Raw genomic sequence first — 16,567 nt, 5'->3', positions numbered from 1 at the left:
CGGTGGTACCGGGGGACGCGGCTGGGGCGGCGGCAGCCGCCCTCGGTGGGAACGTCTGCGGCAGGCTGGCAGGCGGAGGCCAGGGCGGTGTTACCGCTGGGATCCCCAGCTCGAGGGCCGCGCTACGTTCTGCCGTGCGATTTTAAGTTAGGCCCAGGCCCTTGCTCTTCGGCGGTCTGAGCCCCGTGGTTCACGGGCAGGAGGTGAACGTTCACCTCGGTACAATCGCATCTCCTTGACCCCGACAAGCCCCGAGCGGCACTCCTGCAGTAAGACAAACTGCCTTGACTCCACGGTGAGCACACGCTGCTTAGGACAAAAAATGCCGCTGTGCCGCCTCCAGGGTGCCCGTTTCTCCCAGCACAGGGTGACAGCTCTCAGCAGGAGCTACCTTCCTCCCTCAGGAAGCCAACACCTGCCAGGAAGAGGATGCTACCCTCAACGAATCAGCGAGGAAGCACTCCCCAAGACACAGCGATTACTGCTAACCTCGAATAAGTAGCAGATGACTGTAAATATTACTGGAACGCTGGAATTAATTTCATACAGATTTAAAAAGTAGGTTTTCAGGCATGAGCCGTTGTGTACAGGATGCACAAATGACCTCTGTGTGTTGAGCAAATTCCTTTCTGTGCCACACCGACAGGCAGTGCAGGTTCAGAGAGTCGTACCGAGGCAGCGGTGATCGGTGCTGCTGCACCTGACTCTACAGCACGGCAAGACCAGCAGAGCTGCCACCCCCGTGCTAGCCCTGGGGACAGAGGTATTTAACCTTTACATCAATCAAGGGTTTGTAAAGCCTGGACAAGCCCTCAAAATCTACCCCAAACAAGGGTTGGGGGCTTTTTTTGGCCACCTTAAACAAACCTGGGAAAACTGTCTTGAACTAAGCTTAAGACTTACACCATTATTATAGGCAAATATCATTACGCCCAGAAGGTCTTTCAAATAGACAAGTCTCCAGTGGGACAGGACCCCGAGCTGCATACCCAGGAAAGTAAACTTTCAGTGGAAACCAAGTATGAAACTAAAAACAAAAAATAAATTGCACATCAAGGCCCACAACCTGAGTATTTTGAGATCTTCCACAGAAATAGGATGCTGAAAATGATAAAAACAAACACGGTTATCTTAAAAAGGAAAAAAAAAAAAAAAAGGAATGAAGGGGACTGTGCTAAAGAAAAACTGGTGAAGCATATCCAAGAAAGGCACAAGGCTCTGAATCACACTGATTAATAACCCCAGAGGCAACATGAAGAAGATGCAGTCGTCCCTCAAAGCAAAGACACTTTGTTCCACAGTTGCCAAAATTGTCTGCCATATTTGCTAGACACTTGTCATGACCAAGTATCTTTAACTAGAAAGTTAAAAAGGTGACCTTTTCTGCTAAATGATAGGGAAAGAGCCAAGAAAATTGCTGACTTTGTGTGATGCTCCTGCACCATCAAGCAAGATCAATGAGCCACAGCTGCTTACACAGCTTTGAAAACACATCCAGTATTTCCCTTGCCTTAACATTCCAGCTCACGGCCATTTGTCAGTTTTAGCATCTTGCAAATGGATTTCACTGATGGAGGAAGGGTTAGTGAACAGTAGGGTTTGAAGTTAGAATTCTTTCACTACAAAAGAAGCTAGTGAGGGTTGTGGAAAATCATCCCACATTCCTCTGCCCATGTGGTCCTTTGTATTGCTGCACAAAGCCCACATGGCACAGAGGCTCGCACTGCACTATGAGCACCATCCCAAGAGTGCAGAGGTGTACGTCCTGACAGGCATCAGCACTGCTGTGCCATAATCCCTAAACCAAGAGCATCTTCAGCATCAGGAGCAGGATGAACAGCTAAATATTGACTTTGAGATAAATAATATCTACCAACACCAGGGACCAGCACTTACAACACTGGCTCACACTGAGCTCAGCCCAACCCCAGGGGCATGGTTCTGAGATCATGTGTCATGCTACTGGAGCAAAATAAAGCTTACAGGAATAGTGATAATAGCCCTGATATGGAAGAGTATAAAAATAATGACAGAAGTTGCAATAAAGCATATTACTTATTTACGCATTCAGTATAAACCCCACACAGGCAATGGAAGTTGGGAGGAGTGGGGGTGGAAATTACAGGGTAAGCACATCTTAGGACAGTCTACTCAAGCAATTGACTGAAATCTGGCCATGTGGCTCTCCCTGGATTCCAGAATCGATACCTCACTGCAATAAGAGGTTCTCACCTTCTAGATGTATTGCTTGAGGCTAACAAGTGGCTATATTAGTTAACACTAAAGCCATAGCTTCCAAACACTAAATGGAAACAAACCAGCTCCTTTTCATGGCCATGCCATCATCCTCCTTTTCCTCTCCAAGTTTCTTTGCCCTCCCATCACTCCCTCCTACAGCTGGCACCAAGTTAGCACATTTTGAAATATATTCAGAAGAGGATCTAGTTTAGTAAGTGATTAATGTCAGTATTTTTAATCAAAAGAAGGGTTAACTGGCAAAGGAACAAGCTGCTGCAGGCAAAGCAGATAAGGGAAGAAGTCAAAACAGCTTATTTTGGGAACAGCAGTAGCGTAAAGTTTGTGATGCCAACATAACATGATCAAAAGTCCTTCCTCAACAGCAGGAGGGCCAACATTCTGATTATAAATTTAAATCCAGCTTGCATACAACAGTATTATTTCAGGCCTTTCCTAGTCCTACCTGTCTGCTATGCTCCTCTGCCTTTCCATGACAAGGAACCACATGCCTGCATCTCAGTAGTTCCAAATGCACCATAACTGTGAGGCTGATGCCAGAAGATTGGAAGAGCAACTAGCTTGGGGAGAACAGTCCTAAACCTCTGGTGAAAGATTTGTAAGAGGCTTCACCTTCCCCCCTAGCAACTGTATTTCTTACCCAGATTGGAATCTCCTATCATACTTAGTATTTTGCATTTCAGGGCAAAGGGAATGTGTCCAAGACATTTAAGTTAAGCTCCAGAACAAAATAAAGAGCAGGCAGCTACTTGAAACAGACCAAAGTTTATGAAAAATACAGTAGTCATTCAGGTATGGAGTTGCTTCTCTAGAAAAAGCACACTATAAATGAGACTGAGCAGCAGTACTGATAGGTTTGTCTGCTCCAACCCCATCACTTAAGTTTATGAAGCAACTCATTTACCTTTAGGACTCAGCTATATTCAGTAATCCAGGACACAGGCACTGTCGACTTCACTAATAAGATTATAACCCTAATGTCTACATTACTCAGCCATTTAACACAAGTCTAGTATTCGAGATGGCAAAAGTGAAACAGGAGATGCTGATCAGAAGTATATGAAATACTGGCAAATAGTATGCTTTCTTAAACACTATGCAGGATATTCTATATGCTATTCAGAAGACTAAACATAGCCATAAAAGCTTCTATTAAGCAACTGTTGCCTCATATTTTTCATTAACATCTTAAGACAGACAATGACTTTCCTGCAGAGTGACACTGCACAGACTACATTCTTTTCAGCAAACGTGATGACGGTTAATCTTTAAAGAATGAAGATTTTTACAACACAGACTTTATTTTACACTAAGCAAAACCCCTGAAAAACTTAATTTTACACTAAGTAAATACCCTGAATAATCAATATTCTGCTTAACACAGAGTATCTGTAAAACAGGCAAGTACTGTTCCCTTTCATGGAACTGCACTGGTTTCATAAAAGTAAAGTTCTATTACACATATTCAGATATAACAACAGACAGTGGAGCAAAGGAGGAGATGATAAGCACCTATTTATCAGTCACATGAATATCTGCTAAGGGGTAAACAGAATTGATACAGGTTTAGCCAGAGGTAAATATTAAAGCATTGAAAAGAGATTTCTAACAGAATGGTAAATGTAACTGTCATTCTGACATTCTTCTCTGCTTATTACAACTGTACAGTGCAGCAAACATTTAAGTTACAGTGTTTGGTCAATAAATCTCCTTGATTCTTCCTAAGGAGTAATTCTTAGCACTTCCTTAGCCCTTTTCACAGTCTTTCATCTCTCTTGTAAACTAATAAAATAAAGTAAAATTGAGCCCTGTTTTCTGAACTTCAGATACCTAAATCTTATACAGGTCAAGGATGTTTTTGTGACCACACCCATTTTTTTTAACCTCTCAATGCCCTTTGATCAAGTGCTGTTATTACAACTGCGTAGGAAGAGCTTTGCTGCAGCTGATATTATCTGCAGCACTAACAGCAGAAACCTGAAACATTCATGCTGCCAGCTGACACAACACTGGGTTTCTGCAAAACTTTAAAAATAATTTTAATCTGCATAAAAGTAGACTGAAGAGACAATGACCAAAATAAAACCTCTGTTCTGAGAACTAAGCATTTCATGCTCTCCCTTGTGCAAGAAGAAAAAAAATGAAAAAAAAAAAGAAAGAAGAAAAAAAAGGCTCTGATCATTGCAAAACCATTACAGCAAAAGAGTTACTATGCTAATATCCAGTATAATATGATAAGAATTTTAATAGTGTGCACTGTAAGCCTCAACACATGGGGTACATTAGCATTACTACTGAAAAAAAAAAAGCAGAAAAAGCAGAGACCACCAGTGTTTCCCCTTCTCTTCTGAAGGATGTATTTTGTATATTCTTACGCCATACTTACCCTTAGAATATTTTGAGTATATTCTCCTATTGCACTAAGGTTACAGCTCTACAATGCTGGCTGTTCCAACTCCTTACCAGGGAAAAAAAAGCACACAACAGGACAAACCTCTTCCACAGAACTAGCTTAGATCTTCTTAATACATCCATTGCTTTGCTGGAAGTTGAAGACAGCAAGGTCAAGTAAAAGTTTCTTGTATTAAGTGCAAGCAGAAAGGTTTATTACAGTTCTTACTTGTGAAGGAGTATATTAACTGCAGACTGCACGTGTCTTCCACACAGGAGAACGCTCACCTTTCCGATGTTCCATTTCACTATCATTATGTATAAACTTCCCCTCTTTATGAATATTCAGACTCCAGAAAAGTTACAGAGGAAATTTTCTACAGTATAAAATAATTATTTCCAAGTTTATGCTCAAATCCTGTAGAGAACAATTCTGGGATATAATAGTTTGGTTTTATCAAAGTACTTCCATTTCACTTCAAATCTACAGTCTACACATACCATAGAAGCTCACAGTCAAACATGAAGAGAAAGTAAATTCCACAAGTCACAAGCCTGTTCATGTTTAACCTTCTTTTACAGAAAAATGTTAAGAATGTAGCAATAATCTCTTAACAAACCAAATAATTTCACTTAAATGTAATGGGCCAGGCTTCTAGAGCTAGTTATCTAACAGGTGCATTTTCTTCCAGGAATTCTCTTGTTGTGTACCCTGAACTAATATTTGCAATGATCAGAATATACCTTGCACAAGAGGTTTGAAAAAATCTGATTTTATCTCTGTATGAGTTTCTCACAACCACATGAATGACCACCCAGTTACTAAGGAAAGAGAATATATCAGAAGGAGAAAGCATTCTAGCTCATAGCCCTCCTCCCCCAGAAAACTGGCATTCAGATTTTCATTAAAAAGCAATCTACACATACCTATGTAAGTTCCCATATTTTAATGAAAGACACAGCATTCAAACACCTTGCAGAGAACATACAACTGGCAGATACTCTTACATTCAATCCAAAATGAAGTATTAGAGGTCATTTCTATACCAGGAACTTGATTCCACAAATTTCACTTTTTAAAAACAACCACAGTAACTTATTTTTTGTATTTTGATAAAAGTTTTGAGACATGGGAACACTTGCCTTAAAGTGAATTTTAAAAGTAACGACAAATATAGCCTCTTCAAGTGACAAATTGCAAGATTTCTGGTTTTTAAATGGAATCTCTGCATTGATCACAAAAATCACACCTATTTTAGAGATACTGATGAACAAAATTATGCTAACATTGAAGACAACACAGTATAGATAGAAAGCATTTTAACTGGTAAATGAAGGATTCAGAGTTTCTCCTTCAACAGTACAGCATACTGCAGAAAGCACTGTAAGATACAGCTTTTGCATGTTAAATTGTTGAATCTATACTGTGTTCCATCACTGTATGTAAAAGCTTATTATCTGATGATTCTATTATCAAATTTGTTGCAGACAGCTCAACTCCATTATGTCATTGTATCTGCAAACAATTCAAAACATTCCCAAAATGATATGCTACATTAGTATGAAGCATTAATAACAGTATTCTGACTTATTTTAAATTCTTTTCAGAGAAATACCTACACAGTCTTCACAATCATCACTGAACACCTGGTGTGTGGCTGAACAGAAATAGCATAGGGCTAACAGCTACCTCAAGGGTTACTGATGCAATAACATTCATCCAGAACAGAAGGATTCCAAAATATTCCCTCTGCCCACTTCATGTCAAAATAAGTAATTTTTTTTATACACTTCTGACTGAGATTCATCATTACTTAATGCCTGTGCAAATGGAGAATTTATATTTTATACCTTCCCTTCCAAAAAGACTAAATGTTTTCAGGGCAGTGAGTGTTTTCAAAGAAATTTCTATGTACAGCCTTTCAAGTTTTAAACATAAACCAATGAAAATCAAGGCACTCAATGTAGTTATGTATGAGCAAAAAAAATTACATTACTGAAATTAATAAGCCCAAATCACAAAGAAAGCTTATCAGCAAGTGTGCAACTGAGAACACGGTGAAATCTTTTACAGCTTTGGCTTGAACTTGCCAGAAAGCAGCTTTTTAAGCATTTCAGAATTTTTTCCTTCTGGTGGTGAGGGCCATCTGTCATGATCTGAGGAAAATAAATAAAACAAAATATTTAGTTAATTGATAAACTAGAGATTTTACTTTTGTATCCCCCCCACTGCCCAACTTCAATCACTTGAAGGGCATTATTTTGTAGTCCATTTCTTACCGGGTATTTCTAAGATGGAGCTATATAAACTCTGGCCACCATCCACAACCATGGTTATCCCAGTTATGTAAGAAGCAGCTGGAGACAGTAGGAAACACACTGCAGACGAGATCTAATAAAAGAATGACAATTTTAATCTCTCTTAAACTGCTGGGAATTGTTCATGTCAAAGACGCTTGTAAAAATTTTTATAGGGCAAGACATCACAACATTTCCTACTCAGTAATGAAAACCGTTAACAGTCTTAAAGCCATCTTCCCAGCCACAGACTTCAAGTACAAAACAGATGAAAACCACTAAGCTCTCAAAGATCAGCATCAGATGCTAAAAATCCAAACAAAAAAGTTGACCAGTTTATCAAAGATGGACATTCGTGGTGGAAGAGAGCTGAGCACTTTTAAGATACTCTTATTTCACATTAATATGCATTTTGACTCCCTGTTGGAAGTCAGCCTTTTTAGAAGCTAATGTCTCTACTATGCAACACTTCAGCTATAAGGCATCTAAATTAAAGTTTCAGCTTAACAGTGACTACTGGTTAAGTCTCCCACTTGGCACTACTACACACTAAAAGCTTTTTTCTTTTATAATATTCCAACCTAGAGCAAAATTAAGCCTCTGTTGATGTCCATATAATAAAGTGGCTTCAAAATAGAAACACAGAAGTAGAAATATCACAAATGTTCTGAAATATACTACCTCCTCAGGAACAGCTGACCTCTTGGCAGGAACCTTTGGTATGCTCTTTAACCACATCATTGCACCTTGTTCTCCATAGTTTGCAACAGCAGTTTCTGAAAATACTAATCCCTATTTTAAAACAGAATAGTGAAAATTAAGTTCTCTTGCATATGCTTAAACTGTGATTATTGTAAAATTGTGAAGCTGTCATTACTAGGATTTTCTATAGGATTAAACAATCTAAACAACACTTGAACTCAAGTTTTTAAATTTAATGGAATAGTATAATTTATAAAAGCAGGTAATTTGGCCGCTAGCCACATCTCTATTCAAGCACAATAACTCAGATTATTCCAATTCTCCACTGTCACTTCAATAAAGTGGAGAGTATAAAGAAGATACTCAAAGACTGTTCTGAAATTACAAGCATTTCATATTAGTTTACAGCAGAAAACTACAAAGCCCCAAGAATAAGCTCTCAGCAGTTTCTTGCTATCTGCAAGAACACTAGATTGAATTCTGATTGTGAAATCTGTCTGCTTCCATAATTCACAGTAAAATCAGACTCTACTTAGAGTCTGATAGAAACAGAAAGAGGTGACTGTCTTTGCTCTGATGATTACACAGTCCAATTTAGACTTGAGAGAATATGAAGGATACAGCAGTGGGAACACAAGGTTACATCAATGAGTTATGGAAGAAACGTTGAGACTCAGGTTTAAAATAATAAAACCTGAATACATCCATGGAGTACAGGCTAAGATTTCTCTTCTAAGGTGTCTGTGAAATGTGAATGATTATATTCTGGGAGCTAAGGAAGTAACTCACATGCGAAACTATTTTTTTTAGAACGCAAGTTCCCTCTCTATGTACCCATTCCCTACATGTTACTCTGCTCTTGTAAGGCAGCACCAGTTTTGTATGGTTACCACAGACCTCATGGGTCCATGAAGGTGACAGAAGGATATAAAGTATTACTGTAACTACAACATGGATTTTTGTTACCAGCATAATGACAAAACTGGCAAATACTTCCAAAAAAACCCAAATCACTGAAGCATGTGCTTGTCAAAAATTCTTTTTGACATGTGCTATAAAGTATGATTAGTATGATTCATTAGGTAATTAGCATGCCTGAAAAATATATTCACATAATAATGCTGTCTTAATTACTTACTTCCCCAAGACTTGATAAATCAGAAAAAGGAAACAAACAGGAAAAACAAGCCAGTAGATCTTAATATTTAACAAGTCTCCAGATGAGTTAGGCCTCACAGAGGCTATGTAAGAGCCACTACCTGAATGATCATCACATGTCTGCCATTCAGCATTCTGTGCTACACCAAAGAAAGCAAACCAGATGTTTTAAGACAAGAGGCACAACAGGATATACACTCATCCTACAAAGATAGCAGAAAGATCCTAAGGAGCAGTTAAACAAATCTGACACTTAACTATACTGTGAGATAAGGTAAATTCTGACTATAGAAGTAGCTGGACAATGTTTACCTTTCCTCTTTTGTTTTCGAGGGAGTAAATGTGCAAAATAAATTGCAGTTAAGAGTGAAGATTACACAAATCACAACAGAAGACACAATCTGTGGCAGCATGCACTGGAAAATATTCCTGTTCTTTCCACAGAGTTATTTGAAACAACTGCTACACGCTACCTACTTCCTTGAAATGCATCAGGCATATTTTAGCTGACCTGTATAGTGGTTTCCTGTCTGCATATATTTGATAAGAAAAAAATCAGAACACACATTTTTACATTTAATTTCTTTGAGAGAAGGTCCACTCCAAATACAGTCTTTTTGTGCCTACAACTAATCTAATTTAACATGTAGAAGACAAAATAAAATACATTACGTGAAACATTCAGGGATTTTCAAAATAACTTTGTAAACACAGGTGGAAACCATCAGCATACCTGAACCTCAAATAGAAAAAGTTTTGTGAACTCAGAAATAATGTAACCATTACTGAAACACAAAGCATTTGGTAATTTTATGTCAAGGGTTTATAAGACAGGTCAACTCCTCCCAAGTTTAATTTTCATTAAGCTAGAAAAAGTCCAAACAAGAGTGCCCAGTCAACACAGAAAGCAAAAGGAATTTATCCCACATCCCTGGCTTGTCCTCCAAACAGTAAAAACCACTCAAATGACCTGAGGAACATAGATGAGGGAATTACAAACAAACAAACAAACAAATAATCCACAAACAGTTACAGGCAATAGATATGAAAATCCCTTTTGGTCTGAAAGTTTTAACCATGCACATGTATGATGACTAAGTTTAATCAGACCGTTTGCCATTACTTACAGGAGCAACACTGTTGATTCTTACTCCACTGTGGGCCCATTCTAAAGCTAAAGTCTTGGTCAGGTTACTGACTGCAGCTCTTGCAGCTCCTGTATGCCTATTGAGAAAAGAAAGCAAAAGAAGCATCTGTTCTCTCACCTAACAGTGCCCAAAGTTAATCCTACTGCAGCCTCACTAGGGCAGTCATCGAGTAGCTTTCTATAGCTTCCTCTCTTTCTCTCTCTCTGAGGGATATTTTCCAGTTTGTAAATTTGACAACAGCTTCACAGTTTAAACAAGCTATGCTATGATCTTCTGTCATTTCTGGAAATACTTATCTCTTTCCCCAGAATGACGTGATGTCAGCTACATTCTGAAGCAGGCTTATAAAATGAACAACAATTGGAGACAAAGTTCAAACTGTGTAAAACTATGAAAGGTAGGCTGCACAGGTAGAGCAACACTTGGAAGGACAGTGGTCTGAAAAACAGTTCAGATCTTCTGACAAACATGATTAAAATAAGCCATTATTCAAAAATTACTGTAGGTGGATGGAGATGGAGACAACCATAGGCAGAGTGATCTCATACCCCTTGCTCCTATAGGAAACTAATCTGAAATTATTATAAACTCAAAGAAATGCAGACAAAATTACTGCAGTGATGAACAGCAGACAGTGGGACTCACGAAAATAAAATAGTTTAGTTCTTTTAGCCTAGCAAAACAGACCTAGAGGAGATAGATACAGTACCTTCTCAAATACCAGGAAAGGAATAAGAAAAACTTTAAAAACCCCAAGTAATCCATGTGTTTACACCTGAAATAAATACCCTCCAGGCACACTATGAGCAAATAAACTTGACTGGTTTTATATTCAAAATTAATACTTACGAAAAACTGATTCAGATAATTTTTGGCATGAGTGGTGGCTGGACTTACAAACTCAGGTCTTTTTCAATAGTACATTTCTAAACCAAGTATCAATTCAACAGGATTTTAATTTGAAAGTAGCTTTGTCCATCTGTCTACATTCACACACAATGGGAAACTTTTTTCCACAGTTATTCAGAATTGGGTTTTTTTATCTCTTGGTTCAACTCTGAAATATTGCTTCAGCCTCTATGCCGTTGACATTTCAACCAGAAAAACGGGGTGGAGAAATGCAAGTAACTGTAGCTTCAGCACCACCCTGTGGATCTCTAAATTTATTTTGCCAAGAACAAGCTAGCAAGAAAATATTCTGCTGTTCCTTAAAAATTTTAACTTTTGAAATTTTCAATCCTGAATCAGGACAAAGAGAAGTAATGTAACATTTCTCAAATTACATTTTGATATTTACTTCACTAGAAATTTAGTTTAAACATTTTTTTAAAAAGGTAGCTTCAGAGAAGAAATTCCGATTTTTTTTTTCATTTAAGAAACTGTCAAAATACAGCATTTTGACAACTTCAAAATTTCCTTTGAAAAGAAAATAACTTAAACAATTTTTCTGAACATTATATCTATTTCAACAAATTTGAACTTTTTTTGAGGAAAAGTTGCAAATCGGAAGACTCCTGCTCACCTCCATTTTGAGCATAAAGAAATCTGAACAAATATAGTACACATATGGATATGGAGAGGATGCTGCATGTTCATGCAGACATCTGTGATCACTTGTGTCAGTATAAAAGAACTAGAAACACGGTAATATGTTTGTACTCAAGGGCCTTCTCCCAGTCAAGAAAAGAGCAAATAGAACCAATTCTCTGCATCAGAGATCTTCTCCAAGAAAGACAGTTACAAAGTGAGAGTAAAAAGGAAAATGGAAAAAGCACACATTACCTGATCAGAAGGACAAAGCCAAAATCTGGTAACATACTAGAAATTTTCCTCCTACTCCCCTACTCCCAGTCCAACTCCCATAACTCATTACACCATCGAGACCTGTAAAACTGACATTAGAGGAGGAAAACAGGTGCCGAGTTCTTGCAAACCGTCCAGAAATTTGGAGAGAGAACAAGTAAAAGTCACATTTCAGTGCAACTAGTCCCACTAGCACACCATTTTCAGCAAAAGCTTCACTGGCAAGTCTTGCTTCATAGCTTCTTACAAACAAGTTGACAGAGACCAGAGATGCCATTTGTTCTGAATTAATAGGAGATCCCCACATATACAGCCAAGTGATACTATTGCTCTCTCTTGACATAACCACTGCATTTCTATACTCCACTGCTGCCCAGTGCACACCTTTCTAAAATGAAGTATTTAGGAGCAATTAGTACTTCTAGGGGAAAACCACAGGAAAATGTAAAAATAAAATATATATTACGACATTCCAGGAAACCCATTTCTCACGGCAGCAGTAATGTTGACAATGACTCCTCCATGTTCCTGCATCCAGGCATTGTACACTGTATGAAGGAGGAAGATAGTCTATAAATATCAGAAGAAATGCATACAAATGCACTTGGCAACAGGACCAAATTTGGAGTCTTAACTCCAATTACACTATGCTTTTCCTATACAGATTTAAATAAACAATCTGCTCTTTGTACCATAGGCTCACTACTGGATTGGTGAGATAACAGGTGTGGTCCAGGTAAGGCTCAGTGTTTGTCAAGCTGCCTTTTGGTGGAAATCAAGATTTCATGCTTCCATGTAAATTACTTCCATTTCCACATTCTCAATGTTATCTGAGAATCATGTTAATCTTAAATTTACATCCCTGATGGGAAAGAAATATTTTCCTGTGTTACACACAGTGAATACAGTCCACAGAAGCTAAGTGGTTTTCCCATGGTCATTTAAGTGAGTACCCAAGCCAACTGACTCCCCAAACTTGGCCTTAACCAGAAGATCATAGTTGCCTAAATGTATGTTTGTATATATGAACAAATGCGATGTACAGTTTAATGTAACGCTTTGGATGAGATTCATGAAAACAAATATCCACTATCAGATAAGTGTGTGAAAAAAGAAGGTAGGGAATCTTTACATTTCTTGTCTTCTGGCACTGCTGTAAAAAACAAAACAAATAATGGAAAAACACTTAATGTTCAGTCCTTACCTGATTTGCAGCAGTAGAAGGTCCCTGTCAGATTTGTGTCGATCACAGCATTCCAGCCTTTAGCACTGATGGCTTCAGAAGGACTTGGGAACTGGCCCCCTCCGTTATTCACCAGGAAGTCAATCTTCCCATGTAGACTCAGTGTAGACTTCACCAAAGCTTCTACCTGAAACAGTATCTGTTAGTGTGGTATACTGATTAAGCATATACAAATTTCATTCTCAGACAGTATTTTATCTCTCATATCCTTCTCACACATAAAGAGGAGGTACCAGCCTTCAGAAAGGCTGGAAGATTGGTATGACAGGTTTAGTCAGCCAAAGACTGAGCTGAGTCCATGTTTACTTAGGAAATCTTCTGGTATAATGCAGATGCTACCTAAAATACCAGCACTGAGAGAAGAAGGGGGTATATAAAAATAAACACATACAAAAGCCTGCTACTTAAGACCCACTGAGCATCTCCTGACATTTTTCACAACGGCAGGGGTGTTCACATCAGATGCTGAAAGAGTTCCATATAATGTAGCTACTGTTTTTTTCATCTGACCCATATACCTGAGCATCTTAAATAGAAAACATGTCATCCTGTGAAGCTTCAACATTCCTATCTACAAGTTTTGTAGATTCACTAAAGCTTTGACATATAATTTGGCAACAGCCAATCTTCTTATGCAGACCAAGAAAAGTAGTTTGTTACCCTACAAAACATAAACTCTATAAAGTTCTGGAAATACTGCAAGTTGTCTTACTTAGCAAAAGAAAGGTGAATATTTGACTAAGCAGATACCTTCTGTCTATAAGCAGGATGAGTACTTATGATTAAAAGCACTGTCTGGCACTATTTATCTTTGGGTACTCTGAGAAGGTATTAACAGCAAATAACAATAGATGTTTTACTCAAAGAGTTGTCAGTGCAGAAAAGGAGTGGCTTGAATTCATATGGAAGGAAAGAGATTCTGAGAATCTAAACCTAGCTCTAACACTGACCTAATCTGAGCTACAGGCTGTAAAATAAGTCTTTTGCATTTTCTTCTGTTTTGGAAGTACAGCAGGTTTGCCACACACTCACACTAAACACAAGAGAATTTCTGGAGGGGAATGTATTTCAAAGCATTCAAAGATTTTACAGATACCAGAGCTGATGTATATTTTTCCCTATTACAAAATAGTAATAACAACTCTATAGCAACTGCTTAATAATCTAACCTTCATCTCAAGAAATGGGGGAAATGGGACACCATGACTGTTTCCTGCTTACATTACCTATCATAAGTAGATAGCACACATCAGTTATTCCTACTGAAGCATATATAAAAAGTTAATCTACCATCTGTGGTCAAAGAAAACACGAACCAAAAAAAAACCCCAAAAACAAACAGCAGGAGCGATGCTGCTGCTGAAACAGATTTGACAAGGGGAAGGATATTAATCAGCCTTCCTCTGTATTGAGTTAGCAGTAGGAAACATCAGAAGTAGAAGAACAAGCAATGCAAGATTTGTTGTTGATCCCCCTCCCTGGCAGTGTTCAAGGCCAGGTTGGACAGGGCTTTGAGCAGCCTGGTCTAATGGAAGGTGTCCCTGCCCATAGCAGGGGGGTTGGGACTAGATGATCTTTAAGGTCCCTTCCAACCCAAACCATTCTATGATTCTGTGATTTGTATCTCACCAAGTGTCTCCATCTCAGTCTCATAAATATAGGCTGTTTGGAAACTAATTTATGTTTTGTAATGTGATTTTCATTGTATATGTTACAGGAATAGTACCTTCTCGACTGGAGTACTGTTATATATTTCTGAAAAGCTCATGTTATGAACTTTCACGCTGTATAATTAAATTATAATATAAACTGCGTTTTTGACAAATTTTGGAGGTTTGAAGTTCAGATGTCAAAACAGCAATTTCGACAGATCTACGAGTTCAAACTTTAACATAATGCAGTGCAACCTGCTCGAAACATCAATGAGGTATATGGCCAGGAAAGTGTTAACAAATGGACAGTGCGACTTCGGTTCCAAAAATTTTGATGTGGCGATTTCGACCTTGAAGATTAAGAAGGTCACGGACGTCCTTCTGCTATTGACAATGATGAATTGAAGACTCTGGTGGAAGCAGATACATGCACAACTGTTCGAGAACTTGTAGAAGAACTTGGGGTAAGCATATCAATTGTTTCTGAGCATCTGAAGAAGATTAGAAAGTCGAAAAAGCTCGACAAATGGGTGCCACACGAATTGAGTGAGAATCACAGAAATCGCCATTTTGAAGTGTCTTGGAAAGTTGAAGAAGCTCGACAAATGGATGCCACACAAACTGAATGAGAATCACAGAAATCGCCATTTTGAAGTGTTGTCGGCGCTTCTTTTTTGCGACCAGAACGACCCATTTCTCAATCGTATTTGACGTGCGACGAGAAATGGATGCTCTATGACAACCGGCGACGATCGGCTCAGTGGTTGGACTGCGATGAAGCTCCGCAGCACTTCCCAAAGCCGAATCTGCACCAAAAGAAGGTCATGCTGACTGTCTGGTGGTCTGCTACTGGTTTAATCCATCGGAGTTTCCTGAATCCAGGTGAAATGATCATGGTGGAGAAGTACGTCCAGCAAATCAATGAAATGCACCAGAAACTTCAATGGCTGTGCCCAGCACTGGTCAACAGAAAGGGTCCAATCCTTCTCCATGATAATGCGCGGCCACACGTTGCACTTTTGACGCTGCAACGGTTGAATGAGCTGGGCTATGAAACTCTGCCTCATCCACCGTACTCACCAGAACTCTCACCCACAGATTATCACTTCTTCAAGCATCTCAACAGCTTCCTGTGCGGGAGACACTTCAGAAACCAAGGGGAGGCCAAAACTGCCTTCGATGACTTCATCACCTCCAGAAGTCCAGAATTTTATGCAACCAGAATAAACACGCTTGTTTCTCATTGGCAAAAATGTGTTGATTCTAACGGTTCTTATTTTGATTAATAAATTTTATTCTGCGATATGCCCCTTCAAACATACAGGTTGAAATCGGCAATTAATTTCCAAACAGCCCAATAGCTGCCTTACAGCTTTTGCCATTAACAGTACAGGATGGTTTAACAGGATAGTATGGACCCTGTAAGGATGCACCTCTCTGAAGAAGAAAACCCCAACAAACATATAGTGACTGAAGCCTGATCGAAAAACAGGTGCCTGCTGAGAAAAAAGAAAATAATTTTAAGAAAATAAATCACTATCTTCAAGTTCTGAATGTCATCTTGTTCCTCATATCAGTTACTGAAGTTTTTGGAATCTGAGGAAAAAAAAAAAAAAAAACAAAAAAACCACCAAAACACCTGTGACAACAGTCCCAAAACACCTATGAATTGTGAGAACCACCATGCCAGAAAGACTCACAGGTTTGCTCACAACCAGAGAAAATTTATGTCTCGCTAGGCAGCAAAACTTATGCTTTTCTCAAGCAATATAAAACTCTTCTCCTTGTCAGCTTGAGAATTTTGCTTTGAATATTGTTCTCCATAAGTCACTGAAGTATGGGCTCATTTATGAAAGAGAAATGGTTTCAGTACAAGGAATGCTTGAACAGACTAAGGCTATTCAGGCTCCACTACA

The 16,567-nt window shown here is 38.7% G+C and overlaps 1 protein-coding gene across 1 annotated transcript in view; it reads right to left on the bottom strand.

Moving 5' to 3' along the window:
* Positions 1-5,575: 5,575 nt before the first annotated feature.
* PECR (peroxisomal trans-2-enoyl-CoA reductase) overlaps positions 5,576-16,567 on the bottom strand; it is a 42,179-nt gene continuing 31,187 nt past the window's right edge. Inside the window, exons 3-8 of the mRNA XM_026852094.1 lie at positions 12,961-13,138; positions 12,223-12,304; positions 9,933-10,029; positions 7,627-7,737; positions 6,928-7,039; positions 5,576-6,804 (exon numbers count right to left, since the gene is read on the bottom strand). Coding sequence (XP_026707895.1) covers positions 6,716-6,804; positions 6,928-7,039; positions 7,627-7,737; positions 9,933-10,029; positions 12,223-12,304; positions 12,961-13,138 — 669 coding nt within the window. The 3' untranslated portion in view covers positions 5,576-6,715. The remainder of the gene's footprint in view (positions 6,805-6,927; positions 7,040-7,626; positions 7,738-9,932; positions 10,030-12,222; positions 12,305-12,960; positions 13,139-16,567) is intronic.

Source organism: Athene cunicularia, assembly GCF_003259725.1.
Source record: "Athene cunicularia isolate RWA chromosome 7 unlocalized genomic scaffold, athCun1 chr7_part1, whole genome shotgun sequence".
Lineage (NCBI taxonomy): Eukaryota > Metazoa > Chordata > Aves > Strigiformes > Strigidae > Athene > Athene cunicularia.
This window is presented reverse-complemented; position numbering and strand designations above follow the sequence as displayed.